This window comes from Peromyscus maniculatus, chromosome 11 (genome assembly GCF_049852395.1).
Source record: "Peromyscus maniculatus bairdii isolate BWxNUB_F1_BW_parent chromosome 11, HU_Pman_BW_mat_3.1, whole genome shotgun sequence".
NCBI lineage: Eukaryota > Metazoa > Chordata > Mammalia > Rodentia > Cricetidae > Peromyscus > Peromyscus maniculatus.
This window is the reverse complement of record NC_134862.1, coordinates 95,436,217-95,451,129: the sequence shown is the minus strand read 5'-3', so window position 1 is coordinate 95,451,129 and position 14,913 is coordinate 95,436,217. Positions and strand designations below refer to the sequence as shown.

The 14,913-nt window shown below is 45.4% G+C and overlaps 1 protein-coding gene across 3 annotated transcripts in view; it reads left to right on the top strand.

Annotated features, from left to right (window-relative positions):
- The window catches only part of Tgfb2 (transforming growth factor beta 2), an 86,367-nt gene that overhangs the window by 56,409 nt on the left and 15,045 nt on the right, over nucleotides 1-14,913 (top strand). For all 3 annotated transcript variants that reach the window (XM_006972068.4, XM_042258815.2, XM_016009197.3), the window contains one exon: nucleotides 40-203. In XM_006972068.4, the coding sequence (XP_006972130.1) occupies nucleotides 40-203 (164 nt within the window). The remainder of the gene's footprint in view (nucleotides 1-39; nucleotides 204-14,913) is intronic.

The following is a 14,913-nucleotide window of genomic DNA, read 5'->3' as shown; positions in this document are numbered from 1 at the left end:
GGTTTAATCTTTCTCAACCATTGCCCTAACTTTTTACAGATGCCATCCCGCCCACTTTCTACAGACCCTACTTCAGAATTGTCCGCTTTGATGTCTCAACAATGGAGAAGAATGCTTCTAATCTGGTGAAGGCAGAGTTCAGAGTCTTTCGTTTGCAGAACCCCAAAGCCAGAGTGGCTGAACAACGGATCGAACTGTATCAGGTAACCGTCGTTTGCATTGCACAGTGGGTGAAGTACTTTCTGCTGTTAGGATTTTCTTCCATACCTGTGTGATGTGAGTCCTGCTTTGTCCTTAGTCTTACCCAAACTTCCGGTCCCTCATCGCTCAGCGAGGAAGAGCCACAGCAGGGGGCACCAATGCTGCACACTCTCCCTCAGTTGTGTGAAGGACTGGAGTACCCACCTGGGGAGACTTTGGTCCGCAGGTCAGGCCTGTGGTCTGGAAAGCCAGGATGCACAGGCCAGACCACCCCAAGCAGGGCAGCTGAGCAGGATCTCCTCCTTTCCCCTTTCCTTCCCTCTCGCCTTTCCCTCACCTCCTTCCTCCCCGCCTCTGCCGTTCCTCCTCATCTCCTGTTTACCGCTAACCTGTCTGGTTCTCAGCTCACTGCCCCCTCCCGGTCTCTGACTAGCCCATCCCTCCATGTACTGCCATCGAGCCCCCATGCGCATGTGCAGTTCCACATTGTGCTAGTCGCCCGACGTCTCCCCTCTCACCTTGTCAGTAGAGCTGCTGGGCAGCTGTGTGAAACACAGATGAAGAACGGGGCTCCTGAGATTTCAGACACCGACTCGGAATCAAGTGACTCAGGTGACGCTGTGGGGCTGAGGCCCGATGACCCAGGAGCTGTGAGAAACGCAGACACCCGTTCCCGACCCACTCCATTTTAAGGGGGTCCTCAGTAAGATTGCCCTATATATGCACTGTGAAGCTGTTCTGTAAAGCCTTGCATCTGGTGAGGAAGGCAGATGTGCAAACACACAGCTATAAAGTCATCATGTCATGTGAACAGCATGTGCAGGTGTAGAGGGCAGAGCCTGGGAACTCTCAGCAAGAAGGCAGTGCTCAAAAAAGGCTTCCAAAAACACCTTAGAGCATATTAAAACAAGGTGAGGGGTCATTCTGAGCAGAAGCAGCCATGTAGTGATAGGCATTCCAATTTATTTTGTATGTATTTATTTATTTTTGCAGTGTTGGGAATCAGACTCAGTGTATGTGTAGTATGGGAATCAGTCCTTGTGTATGTTGGGCAAGCACTCTACCACTAAGCTAAATCATCAGCTCCCAACAACAGACTTGCATGTACCTATGATAAGGTGTTCCAGTTGGAAAGAGCAGGAGAAGGTGGCCTCCAGGCAGAGTAGAGACATAATGTAACAGAGAGATGGAAGGAGGTTAAGACCAGATCACCTCGTTAGCAGTGTGTGTCACAGGGGCACTCACTTGAAGAAAAGAAACAATTGATATCTGGATGCAGAAACTTCGTTGTTCTGGATTTTAATTATTTGGAAAATTGGATGATCAAGATGAGGATTTTTTCTCATATTCATTATGAAAATGGGATATTACTGTACTTGGACGTGCTATGTGTGAATTCGTGAGAATATATGAATAGATCTTTTTGTTTGTTTGTTTTTGTTTTTGTTTTTGTTTTTTTGAGACAGGGTTTCTCTGTGTTGTTTTGGTGCCTGTCCTGGATCTCGCTCTGTAGACCAGGCTGGCCTTGAACTCATAGAGATTCGCCTGGCTCTGCCTCCCGAGTGCTGGGATTAAAGGCGTGCGGCCAATAGCTCTTAAGTAGGGATGAGGAAGGAGTGGTGGAGGGGGCATGTAGAGCTGTTTCTTTTTTGCTAGACTAGACCCTTTGTTAGAGTGGGTGTTTGCATCTTCACATGTGTTCCCAGAGCACACGGTGGGCAGTGCATGCCTCACAGACAGTGCTGATTCAGCCGGACGTCAGAGCAGTACATGTCTGTGTCTGCGCTCCTGAGTGCTGTGGCCACTTCAGCAGAGGTGTCACGTGACCACGGTGGACCACGACCCTTGCCCTGTCTACCTCCTTTCTCCACCTTATACAGAAAGATGCTAAATTGAGTCTCAGAGAGATTAAGTGACAGGTCAGAGTCACAAGGGTACTAAGTGGCAGGCATGAGACAGGAATCTGTTTCTGACTTTCAAGGCTCCTGGCCATTTCTTTCCTGCTCATGGCAAACTTTAAAGATCCTTTCCTCTGTCCCCTGTGTCCTGGTTGGGTGTTTTGTTTGTTTGTTTGTCTTGATTTTGTCAACTTGACTCAAGTGCGAATTATCTGAGAAGAGGGGACCACAATTGAGAAAATGCCTCCATAACATTGGTCTATCGGAAGCATGTGTGGTGTTTTCTTACTTAGTAATGGATGTGGGAGGGCCCAGCTCACTGGCGGTGGTGCCACCTCCTGACCAGACAGTCCTGGGTGATAGAAGAAAGCAGACCGAGCAAGTCACAGAAAGCAAGCCAGTATGTTCCCCTGTGGCCTTTGCTTCAGTTCTTGCCTCCAGGTTCTTGTCCCCAGTTCCTGCCTAGGTTTCCCTCAGTGGTGTGTGACCTGGGAGCGTCAGATGAAATTAACCCTTTCCTCCTCCAAGTTCCTTTTGGTCATGGTCTTTATCACAGGGAAAGAAATCAAACTAATACACTTTGGTTAGAGCCAGAAGAGAAGAAAAAATGAGGAAACTGGTCCAGGGAGTTGGGTGAGAATTGGAAGGTCAGCAAATACTGGCGTCTGTGAAAAGCCAACAGGGAAGTTAAAGGCGTCCAATAGATTTCAATGTGACCCAAAGAAACAAATATGTCTACACTCTGAGCATCTCCTTTCTTCTTTAATTTGTTTTTCAATGAGATCACTAATGTTCTGCTGTGCTGAGGATAGAATCTCTTCAGTGCTGTTTTGGGATGTAGCTTCAGCCAGTTGAAGTTGAACTCTTTAAGATCTTGTTGCCTGCAATGCACCCTGCTGAGCTGTTCTCTGGCCCCCTAGCCTCATGCTTTGATGAATGACCTCTGACAGTTGGCTTGCTGAGGACTTCTTTTTCTCCCAGGGGCCATCTCACCTCCATGAAGGGACAGGTCCCAGGAGGCTGGTCCTGTGGAAGACCTTAGTAAGCTCTTGATGGGTGTGTCCCTTCTCAGAGATCCCCACAGCATTGGCTGCTCATGATGTGAACAACAGATACAAATAGACTGGAGTCACTTGAATAGAAAAGAGAATAGAAAAGCTCAAGAAGAGAGTTTAAGCTTCCAGTTGAGAGGACTGTGAGTAGGGTCCACGGTTACCATAGCATCACCGCACACGGGAATCCCAAAGAGGACATTTCTAGCAGAAAAGTCAGGGACAGTAGCAACCTCTAAACTGACAGGAACTCAACTATGCAACACTCTTGCCTTTCAAAACTGCCAAGGCCCAGAAAGCAAAGAGACTCAGAACCTCAATAGGAAGATAAATCCCTCCATGGCTAGATCATCAGAAGGCCGCCTTGGCCATTATTCATTTGGATTATGAATTGCTAGTTAAGAACGTGAATGAGAAACATGGAATTAGACAAGGAGGAAAGTGGACGATGCCCCAACAGCTATGATGACCCTTTGGTCTTGAGATTTTTACCAGTACAACAGTGATGCTGGTCAGAAAACCCAGCAAGGTCTGCAGAGGACCATTTACTTAAAACCTACCCTGTATACAGCCCACCCCACGTTTGTCCCCTTGACGCTCCAGCCGTCCTCTGACTTCTGCTTCTGGACCCTTTACCGGAAGCCCTGTTTCTCCTTATTGTTCATCATCTTTCCCCTTTAGTTGTCACTGGGGTAGGGAGGGTGGCAGTGTCTTTGTAGCCTTTGGTCATGTTGTTTTCAGCCTAGCATAGCAACTGATGTTTATGATAATGGCCTTGAACTGCAGCAGTGAGGCTAAGTTACAGGAATAGAATTGAACACATGTAATAGATTTATGAGTTTTTATCTAAACTCATTGAAATATCATTTTGAAAAAGAAGAAAAAAATGGTTTTGTGCTTAAATGGGAAGATCTTAAACTATTTGAAAAATTTGGTTGTTCCGAGATCAAGCCCTAAAGTTTCTGGCTGTCCTTTGATTACCGTGTCTTCTGATATTCTGCTTCCTAGAGGACTGTGTGTGACTCTGAGGCAGTGGAGAATTGATTCCTGGAAGACACATTAAGATACACTGAGATTCTTCAGGGCACTGTGCAGAAGGGTGTGTGTGTGTGTGTCCCTACATGTTCATAACCTACTAATGCACACCTGTGTGTAAATTAGCATGTGGATCCAGTTATTTCCCAACATGTAGTCCTTTGAAGAGCTTTGCAAAAGAACTACTCAAGATTCCCTTCTTGGAGATTCTGCTTCTTCCTGGGAAGAAAAGGGGCAGTTCCTTCTGGACCCAGGTGGTTTCCAGAAGGTCTCCTCATGGTTGAAGTGTGATAGCCCAGAGCTTGGGACCAGGAGCTTCCCATTCTCACTTGGGAAGCAGCTTGTTACAAATTAGCTAATTAGCTGCAGACTAGCGAGTCAATTTTTATATCACTTCCTCCCCTGAGCTACCAGGGTGATGTACTGAGTTCTTATAAAATGCAGCTTCAAAGGAAAAACTGCCAAAGTGTCATCTCCTCACGTGGAGTTGATGTGAAGTGACCAGGAACACTTCCAGATAGCCTAATGATAGAGCCCTGTGAACCAGCGGGTGGTGGGCATGCTCAGAGAAAGTAGACACAGTGCGTTTAGGGGGAATGGCGACTCTTGATCATGGACGTCCAAGGTGCTGACACCATTCATTTTTATAGGGGTCAAAGACACACAGCTTTGGTGCCACCACGAACTTAGCATGAGGGTGCCCCTCTCAAGTGGACTCCGTCAGAATTTGGACAGCAGGAAAACCAAAGCTGTCTTCTCACTTTCTCCCACCTCCTCCCTCCTCTGTGAAACATAGTTTCTAAAGGATCCAGCTCTCCACCGCCTGGGATCTCACCACTGAAGGAAAGCAGGGGCGAAGCCATGAAACAGTGGCTCCGCCATAAATCATTGATATCCATTTAGTTTTTCACTTCATGCTGTAGAAGGTATTAAGCTGTTATATTTGAGGAGGAAATGGAGAACCGATGTTTGTGGAGCAAAATAATCGAACTATTTTAGTAGTGAAAGCAAGTCATCCCCTACCTAAGCAGACAGTCTACACAGTTCATCTATGCAAGATTCTGAAATGTGCATTTCTGAGGCTGTAGGTTGGAAGTTAGGGTGGATGATGGACGGCCTAGACCTGCATTTGGAGAGATCTGGGGTCTTAAGATGTGAAAGGAGGGGAGCCTGCTACTGTAGGGAGAACAGTGCTAATGGAGTTAATGAAAACTACCTCCTCCTCCCCCGCCCCCACTCGTGTGTGTGTGTGTGTGTGTGTGTGTGTGTGTGTGTGTGAGAGAGAGAGAGAGAGAGAGAGAGAGAGAGAGAGAGAGAGAGTAGGAGAGAGAGAGAGAGAAAAAAACTCTCAGCTTTCATTTCTCATATTGCCCAAGGGGATATAAAATAAAAAAGAGGTCAGCCAGAAAACCCTGACTGTCTGTTAAATTAGACTTGCAAAATATGCTACTGAAAAAAAAAAAAGTTATACTGTGCTCCTGTTGTATGGAATTTTACAACATACAATCCCCTTAAGACTGACCTCACCTCTGGCGCCACGTTGGAGACATACACAGCATAGGAACCATTTCAATCCCCCTCCAAAACAAATAAACAAACAAAACAGCCATGATGTATAAAAAATCCTCTTTACACAAGGCCATCAGTATCTCAGGGTTTTACAAAGTGATCCAAAGGCATGCCTGCCTCAGAAGGAAGTTGAATAGTTATCATTTCCATTAGGTCATGATGCTACTTGGAGTCAGCTAGCTGTGTGAATAGCTGGGACTCAGAAAGTCACACGGACACCAATCCTTCTTGACTGAGTTAAAAAAATTCCTGATCATGCAATAGTGTTATTACCTCTTTTTCCATATTATAGCCCAGGAACAATAGAACAGTATTTATATTATTGTTAATACATCCAGTATTCACTGTGTGTTGCACAATGTTGTGAGTGTTCTCTCTCTCTCTCTCTCTCTCTCTCTCTCTCTCTCTCTCTCTCTCTCTCTCTCTCTCTCTCTCTCTCTCTCGTGTGTGTGTGTGTGTGTGTGTGTGTGTGTGTGTGTGTGTGTAAAAAAAGCCATTCACTCTTTATAAAAACCCTAGAAAGGGTAGGTAACAGCCATCTCCTGTTTGTTATAAGCAAGGACACTGGTGCCTGATGAACTTCAGTAACTTTGTTGCCATTGGGTTAGAGGAAGGCCATGTTTGGATTCCCACCCAAGCTGTCTGGCTCCAGGAGCCATATTCTCGACTTCTTCACCTTAGCAGCAGAAAGCACAAGGCTGTGAGGTTGGGACCATGTGTGCTGAGGGCAGAGCTTTGCCCTTTTGGGATCCCAAGGAAGTTCTGTGGCTAGAAATACTTGCAAGTTGGTACAATACAAATACAACCACCTTATTTGTCAGAAATGTATCAGATTCACGCATGAAAACCTCACACAGGCTCTGTCTCCCCAGCAATTACCATTGTAGTTCCCTAAAGCGTTCTTTTGGATACTTGAAGAACAATGTCTTTATGGTCGATTCCTGTGTGGTATAAACCAAAGCTTGAGCACTGTAGTCCCTGTGGCACAGTCTGGTTCCTGCTTGCTCCTCAATGAGTTTGCCCGAGGGCATCAAAGAACATTTCCCACACCACCTGCTCATGAGCCGTTTAGCGAGGGGAGGAGCTGCGTAGCCAGGCAGCCCTGGGTTTGTTTTTGCTTTCTACCTATTTCCGTTTTAGCTTTTGGGTCCAACAAATGCCTCTTCTCTCTGAGCCTCTACATTGTGAACTGGAGGGAAAGGTTTTCTTGAATGAGTCTCTGAGGTAATGTGCCTTCCAAGTGTGGCAAATCGGGAGCAGAGGTGGGCCATTATCTGGATTTTACTGGCCACCTGGGGTGGGGGGTGACAGTATTATTTCTTCTACAATTAGCATGTGACTAGAAAAATCACTATGATGTTGTCCATTATCTCTGGTTGGACTTGATCCGATCTGTTTCCTGTTATGAGTAGAGCAGAGAAGAGTGATGGGACTGGCCATGGTTTATGTCATTTTATGGCTTGTGTGTTTGCTGGATTAAATCGCTAAGGACAGTGCATGAGCTGGGGACTGTGATGTGTCTCATTTGTCTTTTTGAAGAACTACTAGAAAGCAATCAAATCAGTGGGGACAATCCTTTACCTCATCCCCTACCCTCAGCTTCTACTTCCTGGCTCATCATCAGACAAAGAGATTTTCTATTTCAGATTGATTTCTAATTTTTTAATTTGCGTGTATGAGTGGGTGCCTACGTGTGTGTACGTCACCTCATGTGCCAGGTACCCGCAGAGGCCAAATGAAGACATCCGATTTCCCAGAACAGAGTTCAGAAAGTTTGTGAACCTCCCAATGTGGATGTTGCAAACAGAACATGGGTCCCCTGGAAGAAATCCTAACCACTGAGGCATCTCTCCAGCCCCCTATGAATTGATTTTCAATAAAGTTCTTTTTATCGTGCTACAGATGTTTGCTATCTCAACTCTTCTATAACCTCCTCAAGCCCAAAGTCTCTTCCAAGGGAGAACACAGCTTACTTTGTGACTGGCGTTTTGATAAAGCTCAAAATAGTTTTTTGGGTGGAACTTCTGTTCTAGAAGTAGGCTCAGCTCACAGCTTTTGAGGACACCTCTTCAGGGACAGATCTGGATGTTGGAGAGGTGCTATTGGTTTACTTTTTGAAAACTGCCGCAGTTCTAGTGGAGAGTTTAGACAGTAAGGTGGATGGTGATGGCCCTGGTTTTCCATTAGATATGAAGTCAGGCCCCTCCAGCCCCGACTTTGGCCATACTTGTCTGAAAAGTGCTGCTTTCACCTGCCATGAAGCTCCCATATGCTGGTCCCTAGACCTTGTTATCCCCTCTCTACCCACTCCCTGCTAAGGCTCGTGTCCACTCTTCTCTCTATCCACAATGCACTTCTAGAGCTATCCGTGTGTCTGGCTTCTTCAGTCCCTTAGGTCTTCGTCCCTCCTGTGACTGGCTGGTGACTTTGGGCCCCACCCTGCCTGTCACCTCAGGGTCCCCTTTCCAACAGAGCCACCCCTGCCGGCAGCTGTACTGTCCTCTTTGACGCTCTCCATCACCACCGTACTTGATCTTGTGGTCACTGGTCTTCATCTTGCTCTTCCCTCACCCCGCTCCTCCCCCCGGCATAATGAGTACTTCTGAGTGAAGTCAAGAAAGGTTTCATAACGAGATCATTGTTAAAATAAATGTGTGACATCATAACGGGTCCTTTAAGAACCATTACTTGCTTCTTTAGCTTTGGAAAATGTCCTGCCTGGGTTTTAAAGGTCTCTCTCCAAATATTTATGGAGAAAGAAATGTACTTGCCTACCCATTTTCTGTTATTTATTTAGCAACTGGCAAAGTAGATAATAACAATGTAGGTTTAAAAAAAGTAAGATTCTGTAACAAGTTAATGGAACCAATGCTCTTGGGTTTAGGAATGGTTTTTCCCTTAATGGCTCATGCATTTAAGGCATCATCTCCAGTGGAAGGGTGTTGACAAGTGATAGAGCATTGGAGGAGTGAGGCAGAGCGGGAAATGAGTGCCTTGAAGGGAGCTCCTTGACAGTGGTTAATTTCCATGTTGTAGTAAGGATTAGGTCTAGTGAGACTGAGTTACTCTCTCCCCGCAAGTGGCTTGTTATAAGTCAGGTCGAAAGGGTACCCCAATTTCCCTCCCCCAAAAGGGCAGGCCCACTGACTTGGTCCAAAATTGAGTCTAAGCTCCATTCAAGCTGTACTATAGAAGGATTTCTGGTGGTTAGGTAAAATCGGCATTCCTCAGGAATGTGGGAAAGGGATACCTATCTAAGAAAGGGAGTTATTTCCCTTTCCTCTGGCAGAAGGGACGTATGGCTCTCCATTGACATATACCTGTGGCACCTATTAGCATATCAAAGCCCATGCTGGCCTCCAGGCCCTCTCCGTCCCTACTCATATTTACTTGTTGTACTTTCCAAAGTACCCACAGGCCTGGCCCTTCTCACCTCCCCCACCCCCTCCACTATAATAACCCCAGGCTGTTCCAGACTCGCCCCTGTTTTATAAGGGCAAACCCCCGCTACTATTCTAGCTTTCTCTGCTTTCTCTTCCTTGATATTTTCTCTCTTCCATTCTCCCCACTTCCCTAGCCCTGGCCGTGTTCAGTCTGTTTCTCTTGTTCTAGGCCCTGGACTCTTCCAGATGTCTCTGGATGTCCTCTCTCTCTTATCCACAACACCCACCCCCACTCCAGTCATGGAACAGCCATTTCAGTGGTGTCTTTCCTGTGTCCCTTGCATACACTGTAAAGTAAGGCTACCCTATGCTGGCCTTTCTCTCTTCATTCATGCCACTTGGGCACATACTCTCACCATGCTGTGATGTAACTCACATGCCCTCACCAGAACCCAAACAGATTTGACTGCCCAAGTTTTCACTTTCAGCACCCCCAAACTATGAGCCAGATAAACCTCTTTGCTTTACAAAGTACACAGCCTCAGGTATTTTGTCATTGCAACAGGAATCAAACTAAGAAGATAATCCCCGAGCTCTCTATACATTTAAAAAAAAAAAAAAAAAAAAAAGCTGATTCTTGATTTATTCAAACTTGGTACTGAATAGCCCCAACCACTAGTGGAAGTGCTCAGCTGAATGTAAATATGTGCATAAATTATAGTACAGGCAATGTGTATCATAGGTACCAGGAAGTAGGAAGAAGTGTTAGAAATGTGTTCTCCAAACCCATCTGTGTTAGTGTCAGAGCAGAGAATTGGAATAAAAAGTCAGATAAGAAAATCAGAAGGTCGCTCCAGGGAGTCGTGGGCCTATTTCAGACCCATCCACATCTGCTGACAGCACTAGGCTGTATAGCCTCAGGGAGTGAGAAAGTCCAGCCAACAAAAGGATTCGTGTCCTTCAACCATCAATTCTATGCTGCGTGATCTCCTGCACTGATGCTATTTAGTCTGTCGAATCCCTTCTAAGCTGTGTGATGTCTGCGATGGCCTTGCATGTCCCTCTGAGCTGCAGCATTGGCTATTTCAAGTGACAAAGGTCTCTTTCATCCCTTAGACCTGGAGAAGTGAATTTACTTGTTTATGCCTATGTGCAGTCACAGCACAAAGGCCCATCTGTAGAATGAACAAAAGGAAGGAGAACAATAGAGAATTGTAAGGTATTTCCATCACAGAGGAGGAGTGTGTGTGTGTGTGTGTGTGTGTGTGTGTGTGTGTGTATGTGTGTGTGTGTGCAGGGTGGGGGGAGTGTCTCAACACATATCTGGTGACATTAGTGTAAAAAGGATTCTGTGTGTTCTTATCCTTGGTTGCAGGTACACTTGGTTATGCATCCCCTAGGTGCCTATCAAGTGCCGAGCGATATACTACAAAGAGAAAGCATTCATGGCAACACGGGTGATTTGAGCTCCAGAGGGTCTGTTTTCACTCTCTTCCGTCTTCCAAAGCTGATGTCTGTGGCAGGCTGGCTCTGCAGGCTCCAGAGAAGTCCTTGCCAGGCATACATTACTGAAGACTTCTTGGAAGGGTACAATTACAAAGGAGCCATGACAATTATGGGACATGGTGTTAGCAGAAGTAGTAAGTTCTGGGTGTGCTGAGCCACCTCAGAAGGTCACTGATGCCAGCCGTGGTTTGTCAGGCACCCCGAAAGTGGACCAGTGTGACTGGGAAAAGAAAAAAAAAATTTTTGCCTAGCTCTGATTCTCTAGAAAGTTCCACTTTCCATCACTTGGCAATTCTCTTTTCTGCTCCCCACCCCCTTCGCATTCTCCTAGTAACATGTAACACAGCAGAAAGGGTCTCGTGGAGCATCCTGTCACAGACCTTCGTGATTCTGATCTCTGAGATATGTGTAACTGCTGTGGTTGGTCTGCAGGTGTGTAAAAAACCCCAAGGAGTTTTCATTTGTCACTTTCAAAGACTGATTATTCATTCTTTGATTGGGACTTAATTATCACTTGACCCAGCGTTTCTAGGTTTTGTTAGTGATGGGGATTTATACAGGACCGGGCTGTATACGGTGCCAGTGGAAGGCTGTGTAGGCTAGTAAGGGAGTGTCCGAAATAACATTCTTTCTCTAAAGGGTTTTACAGTCTGGTCACACACGTCAAAGTTGTCTACACAGCATGGTGTGTGATACTCACCGCTGCAGTTGGGTTTCTTCTCACCCCGCCCCCTATGGATATACTCAAGCACTTATTCCTAAACTGTGATCTGGTTTTTAAGTAAATTCACTGTGGGATAACTAGTTAAGATAGAACCATATGGAAGAGGACAGGCCCCTAATAGTCATCTGACTAGTGTCCATGACAAGGTGGCCATACGAAATCAGAGAGGCACCAGAAGAATTACAACTTGTGACATTTTAGCTACTATACAAGTTGGTTTTAAAACCTCACAGGTCTAGAGAGTGAGAGCTTGGGTGTGCCTAACTCCAAAAGTCCCTGAGACCATCACAGCACTGATCTTCAAGGACACTTTGCATAGAGAACATCAAGGGCCTCAGAGGAGAAGGGGGATTAAGCAGTCCTTTCACCGAGATGAGTGAGACTGCTCACCTAAGCAGGCCCTGCAGCTCTCAATTGTTGAAATTCCACTTTCTTGGCTGTAGATAGTGCACCATAAAGTGTGATTTCAGAGACAAGCAGCCAGGAAGGAACTGAATCTAGCAACAAGTTCTGGTTTGGGTGCCATGGTTAGCTTTGACACCAACATGATGAAGACATTGAGTAAGCAGTAACAGACACAATGCCAAAAGGAAGCTATACATATTATGTAATACATCTACAGATTATATACTGAGTGGCAAACAGCATTCAGAGAGAAACCAGCAAGCTAAAAACCTAGATAGAATAATCAACTTCAAAGTTGAAAGGGAGACATTTGTGTTTGTGATCCAAATATAAATTCCATAAATGTAGACTACAACAGTGAGGTCCAGAGTGTTCCCTGCTCTGTGCTTCTGTATCATATGGGAATGTGATACAAATACAGGCTCTTAGGTTCTCAGCCTATGAAACTGGAAATGCTGAGGCTGGGCTAGAGAGAGGGAGCAACAGACAGACAGAGATAGAGAGATAGAGACAGAAATGAATGACTCAATGGATGATGGATGTGGCTACTGACCAAATGAAGTCATTTTCATTAAGAGTATGCTCAAACAAGGAACGTAGGTGCCCCTCAGACCACGTTCACCATCCTCTGAGTCCTTTCCATACTCTAGATCACACATGGACTTTATTGAAGAACTCATCTTTAGAGAGACATGGAAAAGACAGCTTTGCCTGGTATCACAGACCTAAATTGCAACTACCCAGAAGGGGAGGCAGAGGTAAAAGTATTGTAAGTTGAAGGTCAGCCTGGACTCCATAATAAATTCAGTGCCAGCATGAGCAACTAAATGAAACCCTGTGCTAAAATTAAAAATAAAAAGAGAGCTAGAGATACAGCTCAGTGATGGAGCGCTTGCCTAACAATCACGGGGCCTTGGTTCAGTACCCAGTACTGGGAGTGTGGGAGGGGCATTACCAGAACAGTGAAGTGCCTTGAACTTGACCTGAAGGAAGCTGTTGAAGGAAATTGCCCCTCATGACTGGGGCTATCATAGAGAAGAGAGAGAATTTCACATTTTACTAGAGCAAGCAAAATACAATATTGGAAAACCCTCTTCACTATGCATCCAGGCTCTTGCTCCCAAGCTTTGCCAATGCACATGAGTCCTTCGGGCTTCCACCTTTAGCTAGAGGATGTGAGACTCAGAGCCGTAATGTCTACTGCACAGGGGTTTTGTTAGACTGAAAACAAACTTGGAAATATTTGAAGAGCTCCACTGACTGCAGAGTCATTTTGACAGTGGGACTATGATTAACAGCCTGCTTGGTGAAAATGTTCAGAGAAGGTAGAATCTGAAGAATTTGAAATATCTAGAGGTGACAGGTGGCCTTTCTTGTAAAGTCGCGAAGAGAGGCCTTTACAAAAAGAAAGACGGGAGTAGGCTGGGTCGGGCTGGAGCAGCTGGCCTCTGCAGTACCTCTCCAGTCTTGAGCTTTATGATTCAGAAGTTCATAACTTGGTGTCAAGCACATCCAAGAGGTTCATGGTCACAGCCAACAGAGTGTACACTTAAATCGGTATTCATTAATAAATATTATTGGAAACCCTAGTCATTTTTAAACACACTTAGACATTAATGACAGTTGGAACACTGGAGACATTAAGATTGTCACAGCAAGATGGGCCGGCACCAGTGAGGCCAGCGCAGGTTTTCTCTACAGCCCTGCTGTGAAATCTCCTTTCCATTAGAAGGCTGGTTGAATTGACTCCTCCGTGCTCCTGCAGGGTCATTAATGTCCGGATGTGGATAGTGATGTCCAATTCCCACAACCTTCTTGCAATGCTGTGGTATGTCATGGAGAGATGTCACCCTTGGCATCAAGCCAAATCCCAAGTTGATTTACAGTATTATTCTTTTACGGTGAAGATTTTTCTCTGGCTGCAATTTCCAACTATAGTTTTACTTTTTTAAAAACCTCTAAACTATTCGGTAACACGGTGACTTTCACCTCTAACCACTCCCCAGCTGGCTACTTTCCAGGGGTGGAGGGATGAATGAATCCTTTTGTGTAGGGGTTTTGTAACTCACTGAAGAACTTAAAGTCTTGCCAAAGGTGAGACGTGAGTACTTTACACATGTTGTATATAACTTGTCCGTATCAGTAATGCCGTGAAGGCAGCCCCGTGGGTGGTAGCTGAGCCTGAGACAGACAGAGGAATCTCATTTTCAAGCTCTTAGGAGCCCTTGCTTCTAAGTCAGTGAAGAACTATTCTTGTCAACTCTTTTTTTTTTTTTTTTTTTTTTGGTTTTATCGAGACAGAGTTTCTCCGTGTAGTTTTGGTGCCTATCCTGGATCTCGCTCTCTAGACCAGGCTGGCCTCGAACTCAAAGAGATCTGCCTGGCTCTGCCTCCTGAGTGCTGGAATTAAAGGCGTGCACCACCACCGCCTGGCAGATCAACTCTTGAATGGAAAAGAAAAAAAAATAGAGCCTGGGAGATGGCTGGGTATGTGAAGGTGCTTGCTGCCAAACTTGAAGACTTGAGTTTGATCCCTAAGACTCACCTGGTGGAAGGAGAGTCAGATTTGTCGGGTTGTCCTTTGACCTCTGTGTGTTCCTTAACTCTTATTTTCTTTGAAATAGAGAAGTTTCAGGCCGGGCGGTGGTGGCGCACGCCTTTAATCCCAGCACTCGGGAGGCAGAGCCAGGCGGATCTCTGTGAGTTCGAGGCCAGCCTGGGCTACCAAGTGAGTTCCAGGAAAGGCGCAAAGCTACACAGAGAAACCCTGTCTCGAAAAACCAAAAAAAAAAAAAAAAAAAAGAAATAGAGAAGTTTCAAGAAAATCATTGAAAACCAAAGAGCAGGATTCTTCTAGATTTTTAGTATAGTGTTTGTTTTGTTATTTATTTTATAGCTGTCTTTCTCACACCTAAAATTAGGAAAATATCATTGTGATCAAATATGTACAAAGACTAAAATTCACCTTTTGGCTGTCTCTGTTTACTGCCATGGGCATCATGTGCTCAGTGCTGTGTGGTTAGCCACCATTGCACACTGGCAGGATTTTCAACTCCTCCCTTTTTTTAAAACTGAAGTTAACTGAAGTTATTGTCAGTATATGCATATGTGAATGTGTGTTTGCAATGATGCTCAAACTG